The 21,250-nt window shown below is 47.5% G+C and overlaps 1 protein-coding gene across 1 annotated transcript in view; it reads right to left on the bottom strand.

The window, feature by feature from the left end:
* Nucleotides 1-14,230: 14,230 nt before the first annotated feature.
* Nucleotides 14,231-21,250, bottom strand: part of LOC149451013 (vomeronasal type-2 receptor 26-like) — a 31,116-nt gene continuing 24,096 nt past the window's right edge. The window contains exons 7-8 of the mRNA XM_089691155.1: nucleotides 17,697-17,820; nucleotides 14,231-15,141 (exon numbers count right to left, since the gene is read on the bottom strand). Of these exons, the coding sequence (XP_089547281.1) occupies nucleotides 14,231-15,141; nucleotides 17,697-17,820 (1,035 nt within the window). The remainder of the gene's footprint in view (nucleotides 15,142-17,696; nucleotides 17,821-21,250) is intronic.

Here is a 21,250-nt window from a genome sequence, read left to right on the forward strand (position 1 = left end):
GGATTACATACTTTCCAATTGCTAAATAGGTTCCATATTTTTTTTAATTTGTTTTGAAAAGCACTCATTTATTATTTAAGAGGATCAAACCTGCCTTGCCTCTCCATTTTCCATTGTAGCCTAGCAAAACACTTGGTGTGCTACGTGGCTGTGCAATATTTGTGGCTCTTGACTGTGACATAATAAACCAAAGTATTTTTTATAGATAAAATATGCTTCATCTTTTTGTCTGATACAGTGGCCAAATAAATATACTTGCTAAATAGCACTAGAGGTTTTTTCTAGCATGCTTGTAATATCACACCTTAAATGTTTTTTTTAGAAAAAAGAAACTAATTTCTCTCTCTTATGTTGCTGCCTTGGACCATAATCAAACTGTTTGCATGCTCTCCAGCTACTATGTGAAAATTTTTGCTTTTGTCTCCTAACCACCTCCCGTCCGGCCATTGTATATAAATGGCCGGACGGTGGCAGTGCAGGGGAGTGGCCATTTATAAATGGCCTCCCTGCCCCCTGCTTGTGCACGCTCCCTGGGAGCCCGCAGCACCGCGATCCAGTGCCCGCTGTGTCCTCCGGACACAGTGGAACACCGATTGTCATACGGGACCTCTGTGCGAGGTTCCGATCATGTGATCACTGATTGGCCAATCAGTGATCACATGCAGAGTAGTAAGCAAGATGTCACTTCTAACATCATTGCTTACTACGTTTGAAATCTGTGAATGATCACAGAGGTCACATGGTACAAGACTATTCACAACAGCCTTGTACCATGTGCCACGCTGTGACCAATCACAGCTCACACAGTATTTCTCAATGGCTGCAAGAATGCAGCCAGAGAGAAGGAGAAATTATTGCTTTTACAGCCTTCATGGGTGTAAAAGCAATCAGTGTAAAAAAAATAAATAAATAAATCTTCCATCACCCCCTACAAGTAGTGCAGTGTCACCATGGTGACACTGTACTGCTAGGGTGACAGTATGTACAAAAAAAACCCATAAATAATAATGTAAAAAAATAAAAAAAAAAATTATCATTTTTGGTTATAAACTAATTTGGGTTATTTAGATAACTGAATAAATTTTGGCCAAGATTTAAGATGAAATATTATTTATTTGCAAAATGTTATAAGAAAAACACTTTTTTTCAAAATGTTTGGACTTTTTCATTTATATAGCAAAAAAAATAAAAATCCCAGTGGTGAATAAATACCACCAAAATAAAGCTTTATCTGACTCAAAAAAATGCTGAAACATTCATATGGGTACAGTGTTGCATGACCGCACAATTGTCATTCAAAGTGTGATAGCAGTGAAAGCTGAAAATTGGCCTGGACGGGAAGGGGGTGAATGTGTCCGGACTTGAATTGGTTAAATATGACATTGTGATTACTTTTCTTGTTTGGGGTAACAAATGCAATATGTGTTTGTGGATTGTGGTTTGTGGTTGGCACACAATACTGAAAAGAAGATCACAACAAGCAATGCCCTGGGACTTATTTTATCCCTGTTCAGCATTTTATATAACATTGATAGCTTTCACTTTTTGTTTTTAAGTAAATGTTTTACAATAGTTTTTGGCTGTATTGCCACTGCTGTTTCCAAAGCTCAATTATTACTTGTACAAATGGAAATTGAATATAGTACTATACAACCCAAATTACTTTAGTAAGCAATCATTAACTTCATGTAATAAAAATAATAATTAAAAAAAATACAATTTACATTTTTGATTAAAGTAATCCTGTCAAATAATAACACCATATGCATTGTAAAGTTTAATATGAACTGTTTTCCTAGAAGTTGAAGGAAAACTAGAAAGAAAAAAAAATCAAATAGTTCTTTGTCCTTTGTTCAATTGAAAGATGGGGTCCTCAAGCCCACCCCCCAAGAGGCCGCATATGTGTGTATGAATGGCGGAAAAGTAGTTGAGTAATGAATCATCTCTCTGCCTAACATCTGCTTACTCAGCATTAATCAGAACTATCAACTTTGTCCACTGAATAGGAAAATAATCCAGGAAGCAATAAAGCTGAACCGGGAAGCATTAGAGTCATTTTCTGGCAGTGCAGTAGGGCAGAGCTGTGTAAACCAAAGATTAGCTGAACAGAACCACAAATACCTTGTCAGGTAAAACTGTAAACATACTGTACATGTATTACAACTAAGTATGAAGCTGTTTTCCTGGATGACCAATTTCTGCACAAAAACATGACCACTACGTCTTGTCCAGAAGAAACAATAGCACAATACCATCACTCATCTTTTATTTCATGAATACTAGCGGAGCTTTACATTTGATCAGGAAAAATGTTATATTGTATTTAGTTTTATTTATTGATCAGCTGTCTTTCCTTTTGACTCTTTATGAGACACAATGTATAGGTTATTACTAGAGATGAGCGAATCGAAGTATCCGAAGTGGAATTCGAGTCGAATATCTGAAAAATTTCGATTCGTGCCGAATCCGAAAAATAGCCTAATTCGGACGCGCGAATCGAAATTTTTCAGAAAATGGCGGCTGACATGTGCGGCGACGGAGCGGGGATGTCTGGGAAGGCGCGCAGACAAGGCGCGCTGCCCCATAATGCATTCCTCAACGACATGTGATCGCATCAGCCAATCAGCAGCCAGCCAGCCAGCACTGTGTAATGGTCGAGGTATATATAGCGGCCATTTTGGAATTCTTCATTTGCCTGCAGTCATTGAACAGAGGCAGACCGCTCTGTACTAGGGACAGGGACAGAGTTAGGGCCACAGAAACGAGAATTGGGGACAGAGAAAAGTTACTTAGGGACAGAGAACCATTACTCAGGGACACAGACTTGTTAATGAGGGCCACAGAATCGTTATTTAGGGACAAAGAAACGCTAGTTAGGGCCACAGAATTCATACTCAGGGACAGACAGAATTGTTACTCAGTGCCAGAGAATTGTTACTTAGGGCCACAGAAACGTTATTAGGGCCACAGAATTTTTACACAGGGACAGACAGAATTGTTACTGAGTGCCAGAGAATTGTTACTCAGGGACAGACAGAATTGTTACTGAGTGCCAGAGAATTGTTACTCAGGGCCACAGAATTCATACTCAGGGACAGACAGAATTGTTACTCAGGGACAGACAGAATTGTTACTGAGTGCCAGAGAATTGTTACTCAGGGACAGACAGAATTGTTACTGAGTGCCAGAGAATTGTTACTCGCACAGACACAAAATTGTTACTCGCACAGACACAGAATTGTTACTCGCACAGACACAGAATTGTTACTCGCACAGACACAGAATTGTTACTCAGGGCCACAGAATTCATACTCAGGGACAGACAGAATTGTTACTCAGGGACAGACAGAATTGTTACTCAGGGACAGACAGAATTGTTACTGAGTGCCAGAGAATTGTTACTCAGGGCCACAGAATTCATACTCAGGGACAGACAGAATTGTTACTCAGGGACAGACAGAATTGTTACTGAGTGCCAGAGAATTGTTACTCAGGGACAGACAGAATTGTTACTGAGTGCCAGAGAATTGTTACTCGCACAGACACAAAATTGTTACTCGCACAGACACAGAATTGTTACTCGCACAGACACAGAATTGTTACTCGCACAGACACAGAATTGTTACTCAGGGCCACAGAATTCATACTCAGGGACAGACAGAATTGTTACTCAGGGACAGACAGAATTGTTACTGAGTGCCAGAGAATTGTTACTCAGGGACAGACAGAATTGTTACTGAGTGCCAGAGAATTGTTACTTGCACAGACACAAAATTGTTACTCGCACAGACACAGAATTGTTGCACAGACACAGAATTGTTACTCAGGGCCACAGAATTCATACTCAGGGAAACACAGAATTGTTACTCAGGGACAGACAGAATTGTTACTGAGTGCCAGAAAATTGTTACTCAGGGACAGACAGAATTGTTACTGAGTGCCAGAGAATTGTTACTCAGGGCCACAGAATTCATACTCAGGGACAGACAGAATTGTTACTCAGGGACAGACAGAATTGTTACTGAGTGCCAGAGAATTGTTACTCGCACAGACACAAAATTGTTACTCGCACAGACACAGAATTGTTACTCGCACAGACACAGAATTGTTACTCGCACAGACACAGAATTGTTACTCAGGGCCACAGAATTCATACTCAGGGACAGACAGAATTGTTACTCAGGGACAGACAGAATTGTTACTGAGTGCCAGAGAATTGTTACTCAGGGACAGACAGAATTGTTACTGAGTGCCAGAGAATTGTTACTCGCACAGACACAAAATTGTTACTCGCACAGACACAGAATTGTTGCACAGACACAGAATTGTTACTCGCACAGACACAGAATTGTTACTCAGGGCCACAGAATTCATACTCAGGGACAGACAGAATTGTTACTCAGGGACAGACAGAATTGTTACTGAGTGCCAGAGAATTGTTACTCAGGGACAGACAGAATTGTTACTGAGTGCCAGAGAATTGTTACTCAGGGCAACAGAATTCATACTCAGGGACAGACAGAATTGTTACTCAGGGACAGACAGAATTGTTACTGAGTGCCAGAGAATTGTTACTCAGGGACAGACAGAATTGTTACTGAGTGCCAGAGAATTGTTACTCGCACAGACACAAAATTGTTACTCGCACAGACACAGAATTGTTACTCGCACAGACACAGAATTGTTACTCGCACAGACACAGAATTGTTACTCAGGGCCACAGAATTCATACTCAGGGACAGACAGAATTGTTACTCAGGGACAGACAGAATTGTTACTGAGTGCCAGAGAATTGTTACTCAGGGACAGACAGAATTGTTACTGAGTGCCAGAGAATTGTTACTCGCACAGACACAAAATTGTTACTCGCACAGACACAGAATTGTTGCACAGACACAGAATTGTTACTCGCACAGACACAGAATTGTTACTCAGGGCCACAGAATTCATACTCAGGGACAGACAGAATTGTTACTCAGGGACAGACAGAATTGTTACTGAGTGCCAGAGAATTGTTACTCAGGGACAGACAGAATTGTTACTGAGTGCCAGAGAATTGTTACTCAGGGCCACAGAATTCATACTCAGGAACAGACAGAATTGTTACTCAGGGACAGACAGAATTGTTACTGAGTGCCAGAGAATTGTTACTCAGGGACAGACAGAATTGTTACTGAGTGCCAGAGAATTGTTACTCAGGGACAGACAGAATTGTTACTGAGTGCCAGAGAATTGTTACTCAGGGACAGACAGAATTGTTACTGAGTGCCAGAGAATTGTTACTCAGGGACAGACAGAATTGTTACTGAGTGCCAGAGAATTGTTACTCGCACAGACACAAAATTGTTACTCGCACAGACACAGAATTGTTACTCAGGGCCACAGAATTCATACTCAGGGACAGACAGAATTGTTACTCAGGGACAGACAGAATTGTTACTGAGTGCCAGAGAATTGTTACTCAGGGACAAACAGAATTGTTACTGAGTGCCAGAGAATTGTTACTCAGGGACAGACAGAATTGTTACTGAGTGCCAGAGAATTGTTACTCAGGGACAGACAGAATTGTTACTGAGTGCCAGAGAATTGTTACTCAGGGACAGACAGAATTGTTACTGAGTGCCAGAGAATTGTTACTCAGGGACAGACAGAATTGTTACTGAGTGCCAGAGAATTGTTACTCGCACAGACACAAAATTGTTACTCGCACAGACACAGAATTGTTACTCGCACAGACACAGAATTGTTACTGAAGGCCACAGAACTGTTACTTAGGGCCACAGAATTGTTACTCGCACAGACACAGAATTGTTACTCAGGGCCACAGAATTCATGCTCAGGGACAGACAGAATTGTTACTCAGGGACAGACAGAATTGTTACTGAGTGCCAGAGAATTGTTACTCAGGGACAGACAGAATTGTTACTGAGTGCCAGAGAATTGTTACTCAGGGACAGACAGAATTGTTACTGAGTGCCAGAGAATTGTTACTCAGGGACAGACAGAATTGTTACTGAGTGCCAGAGAATTGTTACTCGCACAGACACAAAATTGTTACTCGCACAGACACAGAACTGTTACTGAGGGCCACAGAACTGTTACTTAGGGCCACAGAATTGTTACTCGCACAGACACAGAATTGTTACTCAGGGACACAGAATTGTTACTCAGGGACACCTAATCGTTGAATTAAAGAGTATGTCAGACAACATGCAGAGGAGTGGCAGAGGAGGCAATGTTTTAGGAGCGAGCAGACGTGGCAGCAGAGGAAGGGGTCGAGGCAGCAGTATTCGCAGCCAGAGGCCAGTGCTCCCGGTGTCATCCAGCGGTCGTGTCTCCACCGACAACCCTGCCGTCATTGATTGGTTGGCTCGGTCGTCTTCCTCTTCCCAGGTCACCTCTGACACCTACAGCCAACGGTCGGTGGGTACGTCAGACACAACCGTTAGTTGGCATGGCCCGGGAGCAAGCCCACTGAAATCACGTGTCCTCTACCTGCCCCTGTCCTTTGCTGTTCCCTCACCAAGCGAAGTATCGCATGCTGTGGGCTCAGCCCCACTGTACAGTGAGGAAGAGCTAACAGAGGGCGGTCAGGAACGGGGGGAGACATTGGCCTTTTCAGCAGCCAAGCGAACAAGTACTGGCGAGGAGAGTGGCTCGGTAGCCGGTCTAGAGACAGGTCTGTCTCCTGACCCAGACGCAGCCGAGGGGGCTAGTAGTGAGGCGGAGACCGTACTTGATGATGAGGAGGTTGATCGCACTTGGCTGCCTCGTCGTCATCAGGCAATTTCTTCCGCATCATCAGGAGAAGAGGGTGCCAGCTTGGCAGCGAGCGAAACAGTCGGTGGGTTGCCCAGGAGGCAGCAGGGTCGCATCAGTGTCAGTGGAGCCAAACGTCCACGGAGTAGAGCACCAGCTCCACTGCAGCCTACCACCACGGCCAGTAGTGGTGCCGGTGCGCACGGAGGAAGTAGCAGTCAGCCAGTGAAGAGTAGCGGGGGCAAAGTTTCCTACTCGGTGGTGTGGCAATTTTTCGTCAAGCCGCCCGAGGAAGTAAACGTAGCCGTATGTCGACTATGTGGCCAGAAATGCAAGCGTGGCCAGGGGGCCCATGTTGGGACTACAGCGTTGCGTCAGCATATGCAGCGTCACCATTCGGTGGCCTGGGAAAACCGTGATAAAGATACGGCGGTTCTGCCTGCCCCAGCCCCCGCTCCATCACCCGCTCCGTTACTTGCTCCGTCACCCGACGTCGTCAATCACCCTCTATCAGCCAGTCAAGGCTCCAACACCTCTGCTGAGGGGAGTTGTCGCTCGTTGGCATCTTCCGCTCGTTCAGATGCTCCTTCTCCTGCTACTCCTCTTCTCGGATTCCGTCAACAGTCTTTCTTGGAATCCGTATCCAAGAGACAACAGTTTGCGAGCACGCACCCGACGGTGCAAAAGCTGAACGTCCTCCTGTCCAAGTTGCTGGTGCTGCAGTCCCTCCCTTTCCAACTGGTGGACTCAGCACCTTTCCGAGAAATGATGGCTTGTGCCGCGCCGCGGTGGAGAGTGCCAAGCCGTCATTTCTTTGCCCAAAAGGCAGTGCCAGCCCTGCATTCACATGTAGAAGAGATGGTGGGCCAGTCTTTGAGCATGTCGGTCTCTGCCAAAGTGCACGGCAGCGCCGACGTGTGGAGCTGTAACTACGGTCAGGGACAGTACATGTCATTTACGGCCCACTGGGTGAACGTGGTGCCGGCACAGCCGCACCAGCAACTTGGACAGGTCACGACGCTTTTGCCTCCACGTTTGCACGTCCTTGGTCCAGCAAGCATGTCCGCCTCTACCACCTCTTTTTCCGCCGTGTCCTCAGCCGCCACCCCCGTGCCAAGTCCCATTACCCGACCGGCATATCACATGTGCAGGGCGCAACGGTGTCACGCTGTGCTGCACCTGGTATGCCTTGGCGAACGTAGTCACACAGGGGAGGAACTTCTGAGTGTAATGAACAGAGAAATCGACAGATGGCTGTCTCCGCGCAAACTGAAAATCGGAACCATGTTGACCGACAACGGAAAGAACATGGTGTCTGCTCTGCGTCAAGGAAGGTTGTGCCATGTGCCATGCATGGCTCACGTGTTTAATCTGGTTGTCAAGCGGTTCCTAAAATCCACCATCCCACTGCAAGACATCCTTAAAATGTCACGTAAACTTTGCATGCATTTCAGCCATTCCTACACCGCAAAGAACACCCTCATTGAGCTGCAGCGGCAGAACGGAATTCCACAGCATCGCCTGATCTGCGACGTTGCAACAAGGTGGAATTCAACCCTACACATGTTAGACCGCCTTTACGAGCAGCGAAAGGCCATCACCGATTTCCTGATGTTACAAGCGGATAAAGGTACTCCCCTGTGTAACTTAGATGTCAGCCATTGGCAGCTCATGCGTGACACCTGCCGCTTGCTCAGGCCCTTTGAGGAGGCCACGCTATTCGTGAGTCGGCAGGACTATGGGATGAACGACGTCATTCCTCTGTTGCACGTCCTGGAACAAATGCTGTTAACAATGGCTGGTCAGGGTGCGGTAGACGTGGCGCACAGATCTCAACGCCACATGACCCCTGTGGGGGCAGGACAGGAAGAAGAGGAGGAGGTAGAGGAGGACATTTGTGCTCAGGAATTATTGAGTGAAATGGGTGGTTTTTCCACTCAGCGGACAGGAGTGGAGGAGCAGGAGCATCTGGGAGAGGAGGAGGAGGAGGAGACAGAGGACCCAGACGCACCGTGGCAGTATGCTGTGGAGATGGAGGCAGGGAGTCCCTCGCATTCCTTGGCACAAATGGCCCATAGCATGCTCGGTTGCTTGCGTAGCGACAGCCGAATAATAACCATCAGACAGAGGGATGACTTTTGGCTGTCCACCTTGTTGGACCCTCGCTACCGGTCCAAAATGGTGGCCTTTTTCACACCTGCTGAGAGGGAGGCCAAAATTACGTACTATAAAAACCACCTATGTAGTCAGTTGGTCTCTGCCTTTGTGCGCCAACGTCCATCCTCAGACACTGTGGGCCCTGTGCGCTCGCATTCCGCTGGCATGGCAGCAGGGGAGGGGTGGGGTGGTAGGAGCAGTGGCAGCTCCACCAGCAGCGGCTGCCTCAGTCTGCAGTCGATGATGAGTAGCTTTCTTCACCAGCGCAGTGAGGAAACTACTAACCAGCCGCAGCAGCAGCAGCAGCATCAGGTGGACCTGGAGCAGGAGCTCAAACAACAGGCTTGGGCCTACTTGGACAGCACCCTGCCAACCGAGGTAGACAATCCCCTTGACTACTGGGCAACGAAACTTGACCTTTGGCCCCAACTAGCTGAATTTGCCCTTGAAAGGCTGTCATGCCCGGCCAGTAGCGTGGCATCGGAGCGCGTGTTTAGTGCGGCAGGAGGTATTGTAACTCCGCGGAGGACACGACTGTCCACCCAAAGTGTGGAGAGACTCACGTTTGTGAAAATGAATCAGGCGTGGATTAGTCTGGATATCAAACCACCAGTTCCTGACACAACTGACTAAATCCGCCATGAATCATGCCTCAAACATGTGCCACTTTCAGGTCTCCTCACACTGCTGGTGTGTTGAATTTTTTGACATAGGGTGCTGGCAGATTACGGGCCTCCTATAGCTGCTGCCAGGCCCCTAATCTGCCATAGGCCCCTATATACCACCTCCTCCTGCTGCTGCCAGGTCCAGAGTCTCTCATGGGTCCCTGTACGGCCTCCCATTGCTGCTGTCTCCATCGCCACACTCTGCTGCCATGTGCCACTTTCAGGTCTCTTCACACTGCTGTTGTGTTTAATTTTTTTAAAATAGGGTGCTGCAAGATAACGGGCCTCACATAGCTGCTGCCAGGCCCCTAATCTGCCATGGGCCCCTATATACCGCCTCCTCATGCTGCTGCCAAGTCTAGAGTCTCTCATGGGTCCCTGTACGGCCTCCCATTGCTGCTGTCTCCATCGCCACACTCTGCTGCCATGTGCCACTTTCAGGTCTCTTCACACTGCTGGTGTGTTTAATTTTTTTAAAATAGGGTGCTGCAAGATAACGGGCCTCACATAGCTGCTGCCAGGCCCCTAATCTGCCATGGGCCCCTATATACCGCCTCCTCATGCTGCTGCCAAGTCTAGAGTCTCTCATGGGTCCCTGTACGGCCTCCCATTGCTGCTGTCTCCATCGCCACACTCTGCTGCCATGTGCCACTTTCAGGTCTCTTCACACTGCTGGTGTGTTTAATTTTTTTAAAATAGGGTGCTGCAAGATAACGGGCCTCACATAGCTGCTGCCAGGCCCCTAATCTGCCATGGGCCCCTATATACCGCCTCCTCATGCTGCTGCCAAGTCTAGAGTCTCTCATGGGTCCCTGTACGGCCTCCCATTGCTGCTGTCTCCATCGCCACACTCTGCTGCCATGTGCCACTTTCAGGTCTCTTCACACTGCTGGTGTGTTTAATTTTTTTAAAATAGGGTGCAGGCAGATTACGGGCCTCACATAGCTGCTGCCAGGCCCCTAATCTGCCATGGGCCCCTATATACCGCCTCCTCATGCTGCTGCCAAGTCTAGAGTCTCTCATGGGTCCCTGTACGGCCTCCCATTGCTGCTGTCTCCATCGCCACACTCTGCTGCCATGTGCCACTTTCAGGTCTCTTCACACTGCTGGTGTGTTTAATTTTTTTAAAATAGGGTGCTGCAAGATAACGGGCCTCACATAGCTGCTGCCAGGCCCCTAATCTGCCATGGGCCCCTATATACCGCCTCCTCATGCTGCTGCCAAGTCTAGAGTCTCTCATGGGTCCCTGTACGGCCTCCCATTGCTGCTGTCTCCATCGCCACACTCTGCTGCCATGTGCCACTTTCAGGTCTCTTCACACTGCTGGTGTGTTTAATTTTTTTAAAATAGGGTGCTGCAAGATAACGGGCCTCACATAGCTGCTGCCAGGCCCCTAATCTGCCATGGGCCCCTATATACCGCCTCCTCATGCTGCTGCCAAGTCTAGAGTCTCTCATGGGTCCCTGTACGGCCTCCCATTGCTGCTGTCTCCATCGCCACACTCTGCTGCCATGTGCCACTTTCAGGTCTCTTCACACTGCTGGTGTGTTTAATTTTTTTAAAATAGGGTGCTGCAAGATAACGGGCCTCACATAGCTGCTGCCAGGCCCCTAATCTGCCATGGGCCCCTATATACCGCCTCCTCATGCTGCTGCCAAGTCTAGAGTCTCTCATGGGTCCCTGTACGGCCTCCCATTGCTGCTGTCTCCATCGCCACACTCTGCTGCCATGTGCCACTTTCAGGTCTCTTCACACTGCTGGTGTGTTGAATTTTTTGACATAGGGTGCAGGCAGATTACGGGCCTCACATAGCTGCTGCCAGGCCCCTAATCTGCCATGGGCCCCTGTACCGCCTCCTCATGCTGCTGCCAGGTCCACAGTCTCTCATGCCATGTGCCACTTTCCGGTCTCCTCACACTGCTGGTGTGTTGAATTTTTTGACATAGGGTGCTGGCAGATTACGGGCCTCCCATAGCTGCTGCCAGGCCCCTAATCTGCCATAGGCCCCTATATACCGCCTCCTCATGCTGCTGCTAGGTCCAGAGTCTCTCATGGGTCCCTGTACGGCCTCCCATTGCTGCTGTCTCCATCGCCACACTCTGCCATGTGCCACTTTCAGGTCTCCTCACACTGCTGGTGTGTTCAATTTTTTGACATAGGGTGCTGCAAGATAACGGGCCTCCTATAGCTGCTGCCAGGCCTCTTATCTGCCATGGGCCCCTATATACCGCCTCCTCATGCTGCTGCTAGGTCCAGAGTCTCTCATGGGTCCCTGTACGGCCTCCCATTGCTGCTGTCTCCATCGCCACACTCTGCCATGTGCCACTTTCAGGTCTCCTCACACTGCTGGTGTGTTGAATTTTTTGACATAGGGTGCTGGCAGATTACGGGCCTCCCATTGCTGCTGCCAGGCACGTAATCTGCCATGGGCCCCTATACCGACTCCTCATGCTGTGACGTTGCAACAAGGTGTAATTCAACCCTACATATGTTAGACCGCCTTTACGAACAGCTAAAGGCCATCACAGATTTCCTGATGTTAAAAGCGGATAAAGGTACTCCCTGTGTAACTTAGATGTCAGCCATTGTCATCTCATGCGTGACACCTGCGCTTGCTCAGGCCCTTTGAGGAGGCCACGCTATTCGTGACTCGGCAGGACTATGGGATGAATGAGGTCAAATCGGCCATGGGCCCCCGTACCGCCTGGTCACGCTGCTGCTGAGCCCACAGTGTGACCTGGGTCCCTGTACGGCCTCCCATTGCTTCCACTCTGCCATGTGCCACTTTGAAATCTCCTCACACTACTGCGGTTGTCCATTTTGTCATAGGTTGCTGGCAGATTAGCGGCCTCCCATAGGTGCCGCCAGGCCCCATATCGGCCATGGGCCCCCGTACCTCCTGGTCACGCTGCTGCTGAGCCCACAGTGTGACCTGGGTCCCTGTACGGCCTCCCATTGCTTCCACTTTGCCATGTGCCACTTTGAAATCTCCTCACACTCCTGCGGTTGTCCATTTTGTCATAGGTTGCTGGCAGATTAGCGGCCTCCCATAGGTGCCGCCAGGCCCCATATCGGCCATGGGCCCCCGTACCTCCTGGTCACGCTGCTGCTGAGCCCACAGTGTGACCTGGGTCCCTGTACGGCCTCCCATTGCTTACACTCTGCCATGTGCCACTTTGAGGTCTCCTTACACTACTGCGCTTGTCCATTTTGACATAGGTTGCTGGCAGATTCCAGGACTTCCATAGGTTCCGCCAGGCCCCATATCGGCCATGGGCCCCCGTACCGCCTGGTCACGCTGCTGCTGGTCCCACAGTGTGACCTGGGTCTCTGTACCGCCTCCCATTGCTCCCACTCTGCCATGTGCCACTTTCAGGTCTCCTCACACTCCTGCTGGTTTCCATTTTGTCATAGGTTGCTGGCAGATTACAGGCCTTCTATTGATGCCGCCAGGCCCCATATCGGCCATGGGCCCCCGTACCTCCTGGTCACGCTGCTGCTGAGCTCACAGTGTGACCTGGGTCCCTGTACGGCCTCCCATTGCTTACACTCTGCCATGTGCCACTTTGAGGTCTCCTTACACTCCTGCGGTTTCCATTTTGTCATAGGTTGCTGGCAGATTAGCGGCCTCCCATAGGTGCCGCCAGGCCCCATATCGGCCATGGGCCCCCGTACCGCCTGGTCACGCTGCTGCTGGGCCCACAGTGTGACCTGGGTCCCTGTACGGCCTCCCATTGCTTCCACTCTGCCATGTGCCACTTTGAAATCTCTTCACACTCCTGCGGTTGTCCATTTTGTCATAGGTTGCTGGCAGATTAGCGGCCTCCCATAGGTGCCGCCAGGCCCCATATCGGCCATGGGCCCCCGTACCTCCTGGTCACGCTGCTGCTGAGCCCACAGTGTGACCTGGGTCCCTGTACGTCCTCCCATTGCTTCCACTCTGCCATGTGCCACTTTGAAATCTCCTCACACTCCTGCGGTTGTCCATTTTGTCATAGGTTGCTGGCAGATTACAGGCCTTCCATAGGTGCCACCAAGCCCCATATCGGCCATGGGCCCCCGTACCGCCTGGTCACGCTGCTGCTGGGCCCACAGTGTGACCTGGGTCCCTGTACCGCCTCCCATTGCTCCCACTCTGCCATGTGCCACTTTCAGGTCTCCTCACGCTCCTGCTGGTTTCCATTTTGTCATAGGTTGCTGTATGGCCTCCCATTGCTGCTGGCTCCACCGCCACACTGTGGCTCCAAACACTGGTTTTGGCCCCGTGACTGGCCAAAGGAGTGAAGTGTGCAGTGATTCTAAGATCGACGGCACTCATCTGCATGTCATACTGACTGACAGTATTATTTCTCTTCCCCAGCAGACTCCAAGGGCATTTAAATTAAAGGTACAGTGTTCTGCACTAATATTAAGTCTCTCTGAAGCCTAGAAACACCCTTTTTTAAGTTAAATTCACAGCGAATTTATTCGACTTGAATCGAATATTGTCCACGAATTCGCCGAATCAGTCGAATCAAATTTTTCATTTCTTCGCTCATCTCTAGTTATTACCATGACACCATAACTAGTCAGAAACAAGATGCTGCACAAATAGCACATAAGAACAAATTAACTGCACACATAAGCATTTAAAAATAAAAACAACATATTTAGTGGTTTCTTGTTACCGGCAAAATCAATTGTTTTGTATTATTTTCTGGTCTGAACAGGATTATGTAACATTTTGGGAAAAATATACAACAGAGAAGTCCAGCACTTGATGACATAATGGCAAAAATCTGCACAGCCACCATGTCTTTCCCTTTAGTGCTCAGATAGGCCGGGATCATGGCAATCCAGACACTGCAGAACACCAGCATGCTGAAGGTGATGTACTTGGCCTCATTAAAAGTGTCCGGTAATGTCCTGGCTAAAAAAGCTATAATGAAACTCACAACTGCCAGAAGCCCCATATATCCCAGGACAGAGTAGAAGCCGATAACTGAACCCTCATTACACTGAAGGATGATCTTTCCCTGATAAGAGTGAGTGTCCTGATCCTGGAAGGGAGGAGAAACAGACAACCAAGTGACACAGATTATGACTTGGATAGATGAACACCCACACATTACACAGTTGGGCAATTTGGTCCCAAACCTTTTCCTCCAGGATCTCCCAGGTTTGGTGGCTTTAAAAGCAATACACACCATGATACTTTTGGCAAGTAGAGAAGAGACAGAAACTGAGAAGATGACACCAAAAGAGGTTACACGCAGCATGCAGGTTACATGTACTGGACGGCCGAGGAACAAGAAGACACAAAGGAAGCTCAGCATGATGGAGACCAGGAGAAGATAGCTCAGGTTCCGGTTATTAGCTTTAACAATGGGTGTATTCCGATGATAAACAAATAATCCCAATATAAGGCCAGTTATTACACAACATAAAATAGTCACAGATGACATTACTGTAGCAAGGGCATCATTTTGATAAGAAATAAATTCCAGTATTTTTCGCACACAGCGATCTTGTTTTTTATTGGGCCATTGGTCATCTGGACATCTCATGCAGCCTACACTGTCTATGGGGAAAAATACAATTACAGTTTATTGGTTATTTTTAGTTACTGCATTACGTGCACACTATCCCATACGGCATAATGTTGTAATGAAAGTCTCAAACAGGATCCTACTGATCCATTAGGGGTCATCAGCACTATTATCAAAAAATGTAACATTCTATTTATTAATCATCTGCATGCACTGCAGATGGGAGTATGGATAAAATATCAATGGTTTTGCAGTCCTCTATTTTTTCTCAAGCCAAATCATACAGGTAGATGAGTATAGAGCTCAGTAGAATTCATACATTTAAGATTCCAGTTGGATCCTTCTACTTCTAACTTCAAAGTCAGCAGTGCTATGGGAGGAGATCAGTGCAGCAGGTGGGAGAAATAACTGGAACTCATCTTTTGTGGCTCTCGTTGCTGCAGCTGGAGCAGGAGATGTTGGCTTTCGGCTGCTGCAGTGAAAGAACAAAAAATTGGTTTTAGTTTTCATTCTCTCACCTATTGCACTGATCACCCACTCTATTTACACACAATCTCCCCTGTTGGGAGGGGGAATTTCAGGGGCCCCCATGCACCTGGGGCCCCTGGCATGATTCCAGGGGTACCCATGCAAAAAGACGGTCCTGCTCATGGGGCTGTGTTGCCAACCTCCGATGACTTTTGTTACTGACGAGACATGAAAAATTTACTGAAGGAGCACATTTTTGTACTCTCAAGCCAAAACATGACAGCAAATCCTATTGTAAACAAAGACAATCAATATTTAAAGGCTAAAGTCACCATCAAGGAAAAAATAATTACTGCCCTGATATTTCCAGGAAATTAAATGTGCATTTATTATTTTTACCCACAGGAGCCCACAAAGCAGTGCACCTGTGCTCAGTGGATCCTGTTTCTAAAGGAACAAGCGGGCATTCTGGAGGATGTAAGGGGGGCAGTCTGGAGGTACTACGTTATTACCTCCAGAGTTCCTCCTTACCCCCTCCTACAGAGTGCCCTCTTGGTGCCTTTTGAGTGCCCCCTTACATCCTCCAAAGTGTCCAATTAGTAATAATGTACTAAGGGGGCACTCTGGAGGCAACAATGGGACATGCTGGATCATGTATAAGGGCACTCTGGGAGTACTAAGTTAGTACCACCAGAGTGCCTCCTTACATCCTCCTCCAGAGTACCCCTTAGTGCCCCCTTATGTCCTGCTCCGCCAGAGTGCCCCTTTTCATATAAATAAAACACTTCAGAGAAAAAAAACCCTCATCAGTGACTCTGAACTGTGAATGTGCAGTCTGGATGGAGCCAGTTAGTGAGCTGCTGAACTTGGCCTCTACTTGTGTGGCGGCGAATGTGAATATAAGCCACATCCCACTACTAATCTGAGGCTAATATGAGGCTGAGTCCATCCGTTCTCTAACTGGCTGGCTCAAGCCTGCATATGCACAGTTCAGAGTCACCAACAAGGATTCTATTTTCCTAACGTGTTTTACTGCCAGTCGGGATGTACTCTCTCCTTGCTTCACTTTTGTTTTACCTGGAAAAGCTCAGCAGAAATCACAGGCACAACAGTGTGCGGGTAGCAAGACCAGAAATTGTGATGACAGACCAGGCTACTGCTATGCAAGACAGGTGCTCATAATGTGCCCCCTCTCCTAGTTTGGTGTTGGTCAGGAAGGCTCACAGCACCAGGCATGGCGGGAGAAATACTATGATGGCTGGAATGCCAAGAAGGAGCAGGTGCAGAGACAATGCATAACCTCCATTATGGAGCTCGAACAGAGGAGGAGGGAATGTGGGAAGGCTTGGGGAGGCACCCTGCTGTGGCTGCAAGACTAGGAGAGACAGTAGCTGGATGGAACATACTTCACCTCTATCACCAAGCACAGGGAGAGGAGGGGGGAGAGCGCGGGAAGGATCACAGAGGTATCTGGCTAGAGCAGGCAGTGGCAGGCTGGATGGGTGTGAGAGTTGGGTGTACTCATGACTCTTCTACCTGTTGTTATGCCCAAAGGCGTTCGGGACAGAGAACAGAGTCAGCGGTGTGGAGCTGCCCGAGAAACCTGCAGATTGGGCCAGTATATGCTGAGTGGCAGCAGGGCTCCCATATCATGAGTCAGCTCTGGACGGTTGGCAACACAGTCATGGGGCCCCCTACTGGCTACGGGTCCTTAGGCAATGCCGAGTGCCCAACTGGTCAGTCTTCCCCTGATTGGTACATTTTGAAAATGATGTAAAGAGCAACTACAATGAAAAGGACCAGAAAAGAGAAATGTAGACTATATATATAGTATATACCAGGGGTGGACTGACAACTCATTCGGCCCCCGGGTAATAGGGATCATGGGGCCCCTGTGTCCTTGCCCAAACTCAAAAAAGCCTATGAAAAAGGTACCAGGGGCATCTCATGGGGCCCCCTACTGACACTGGGCCCTCGGGCAGTGCCTGAGTTTCCAAATGGTCAGTCCGCCCCTGGTATATACAAATGTATGCATCATCATCATCTTGATTAATATCACCAACACCCCCATCATCAACACAGTCTATATTTGTATAAACTGAGCAAGAACCAGATATACCGGTATCGTTAGATATTTCTCCTTCTGAACATGGAACGCAGTCATAACAGCACGGATATTTTGTTGATCTCAGCTTTTTTCTGCTTCCTGGTAAACAATGTTCAGAGCACTCTGACACCGGGACCTGAAAACAATGAAAAGACCAATAATCTCAGTGTTGATGCAGAATATACAGTTAGCACACACCAAACCAGGGGTGGACTGACCATTTGGAAACTCTGGCACTGCCCGAGGGCCCGGGGTCAATAGGGGGCCCCATGAGATGCCCATGGTACCTTTTTAATAGGCTTTTTTGAGTTTGGGCAAGGACACAGGGGCCCCATGATCCCCTATTGCCCAGTGGCCCCATGAGTTGTCAGTCCGCCCCTGCACCAAACTGAACGGAACCATCACTGCATGCTGGCCCAGAACCAGTTACAAACCTTTTGCTTCACAAAAAGAAAATAGCCAATAATGACCACAACAAATAACCTTAAATCCAAAATTCATCAAGATATAAAGTTCTATGACACAACCCGAACACATAAGAACACTTATAAGATACTCCTAATATCCAAAGGAATATCCTTCAATAATATACCAGTATAATGCCAATTATTTCCAATATTCGGAAGGTCTGGCAAACATATGAACAACAAACCAGTATTAATAAAAGGTATCACTGATATCTATATTTACCCTAGCTGGTGTTCTGAATAGATCAACTAGCTGGAAGGGACTCAGGCCAAAAATATTTTATAACAACTTTATATGATTCACTGACCATGAAAAATAATTGAAAAGTTTAAACCTCTAAAGTGATTGTAATGGCTGAAAATGTTTTCACCTTAACCCCCCTGGCGGTATTCCCGAGTGTAGCTCGGGGTAAAGTTTCAGCACCTCAAGCGGTAACCCCCCCGAGCTACACTCGGGAATACACTGCAGCGTTGCTCCGGGATCTCTTCTGCACTTACCTTGTCCTGCGCTCCCGCGATGTCCCTCCTGCAGTGTCCCCGGCCATCTCCTCCGGCCGATGCCAGCATCTGTCTTCTGGGTTCCGTTCCCTGCGACGTCGGGACATAAGGGGACGGAACTGGCGGGAAATTTAAAATTGTCAAAAGTGACATTCACTAAATACACTAAAATCACATAGTATAACATTACTGTATCAAACCATTTCACATACATTTTGTCCCGAGAGCTTTGTCCTGTGCCCTGCCTGCATTTTTACTGCTCTTTCTGCCTGGAAACTGAGAAACGTCCATGGCATCCAAAAAGCGTTCCTTTAGGTCAAAAGCGGTTTTAGACCGGCTAGAGAACAGCGATAGTAAATTAGAACTGTCACGGTCGCCCGATCGCCACCCTCAACATGCGACAATCGCACGACTGCGACCAACAATAATACGTCACGCCCGCAGCGTCAGATCCAAGACCTTCTCACCAAACTCGTGACCAAAGGACCGGCCGATCTAAAACCGCGATGTGACGTGCGTAACAATGCCACACTCAGCTGCGCCCTGCACAACGATTGTCCAGCTAATGGAACGCAATCGACGCACCGGCAGCCTGAATGCGCTTGTTACTGGGTCGGGTTATTTACGCAACTAACCCTTCACTGCCACCACCCCTTTTGTACAGAGAAAGCGGAAACTCTCTTTATCAAATATACACTGTAATGGTTGAAAAGTCGCCTGTCCAATATGGTCACCGCAGGCCGATTGGGCAGAGGATTAAACAAACACATTAGCGTCTCTTCAAAAGGCAGGAATTCATGAATTGCAAGTAAGCACTTAGAAACAGTTTAACACTTTCAAAAAGAAAGATTTATTACTAAAAGAGTCAAACAGGTGCAATAAAATATTTACAAAGAAAATGTAACTAAGATATATATTTATATATAGAAAACAGCCAGCACAGCACAGAGATAACAGGGAGAAGTTAAAATATTAAGTTACTTGCAATGTTCAGCCTTAAGGTAAGCAGATCTAAGTTGCAGAGCGAAAAGGTTCTTTAATCTCCTGCTGTTACGATGTTAAAATTTAGGAGATGACTCTTGCTTAACTCTTTAGGCCTGTTACCTGAGTTTTTAAAAGTCCCCCAGCAGGGGGAATGGCTTGGAGTAACTGACCAATACGCTGTTTAGGGAGGGGTCAGTAGGGCGAACTCTGAATTAGAACCAACATCTGTCATAATCCATCACATGAAACATAGGGAAAAACCTGACTTGAGGAATGTTCATTTCATTATGTCACCTTTAACTGTTAGGTTTTATGAGGTTACATTCTCTTTCAATTCCTGGGAGAAGCTGCCTTATCTGTTTTATGATGTGTGAGCCTACACAGGTACTTGGGACAGTGCTTCCCAATTCTCTGAGGAACACTGGCCTTATCATGACTTAGGTGAGGAAGGCTACACTTTCGCAGACTGCTCGGCACTGAATTAAGAATGCCTTAACCTGCAGTTGACCCATAACCAGCACACACCACATCTGTCACTGTGCCTCTCAGGAAGGGAGGGGGAAGGAGAATAAAGGATTGAGGAATACTTCTAATAGAAAAAAGGGGAACTCTGCGTCCATCTCTGATGAGCAAGTTTGCTACAAGAACCACTTACAGAATTGAGTGATAATGATTCGTGGCGAAATTCATCATCAGACACGGAAAACGATTCTGCGACTGAGCTCAGCAATGTGCAAACTTGGCGCTCTATTTCAAATTTCAGTGTTTTTGGTTTGATTATATTATTGAAATACATTTATTATTATTATTATTATATTATTTTTTATGATTATTTATTAAATTATAATTTATGATTTTGTGTTTCAAATTTTATCCTACCCGGGATGTTTACTAGACTCTTGTTCGGACAGATTTCAGTGAGTTATTCCTCCAAATTACAGGCCTACAATAAAAAACCAACATATTTCCATGCAAAAAAATGTACCGCTTTGAGCACAGAAATACTGACATAATCAGACTGCTAGGGAGGTTAAAGCATTCTTTGCATTAAGATAAAAACCTTCTATTGTCATCTACCCCCCAGCCCCATTAAGAACCTGAGCCCAGCTTCGATCCAGCACTGTGCCTGAGAGCAGTGAGGCTGCCGACTCTCTCCCTCCTTCCTGGACTCAGTGACAGTAGCGGGAGCCATTGGCTCCTGTTGCTATCAATCAAAAACAGTGATGGGGTAGCAGGAGGTGGGCCCAAGTCACACTGTGTGTCTATAGACACACAGCCTGGCTAGGGATCGAGCCCGCATGGGGGCACCATAGGAAGCGGCTTCCTATTATGGCACATGGAGGAGGAGCCAAGAGCACCAGCTTTGGACCCCAGAAGAATCACTTTAAAGTATTTTTTTGTTTGCATCGTGTTTCACTGTATACAGTTTTATCAACTGTTACACGATTCTTAACTAGCGATCTTAATCCTGATCCTGATGGGCAGCCCAAAGGTGAACCTGAACAGCAGGGTGACAATGCTGCTGCTATTTGTGATACAGTGGTTTAGCAACAAGAATCGCTGTTACTAACAGTATTCCTGGGAAGACACAAAAAACAGAGCATTTCCTTTTTTTGT

This window comes from Staurois parvus, unplaced genomic scaffold, assembly GCF_062004578.1.
Source record: "Staurois parvus isolate SC_StPar_1 unplaced genomic scaffold, SC_StPar_1.0 ptg000552l, whole genome shotgun sequence".
Lineage (NCBI taxonomy): Eukaryota > Metazoa > Chordata > Amphibia > Anura > Ranidae > Staurois > Staurois parvus.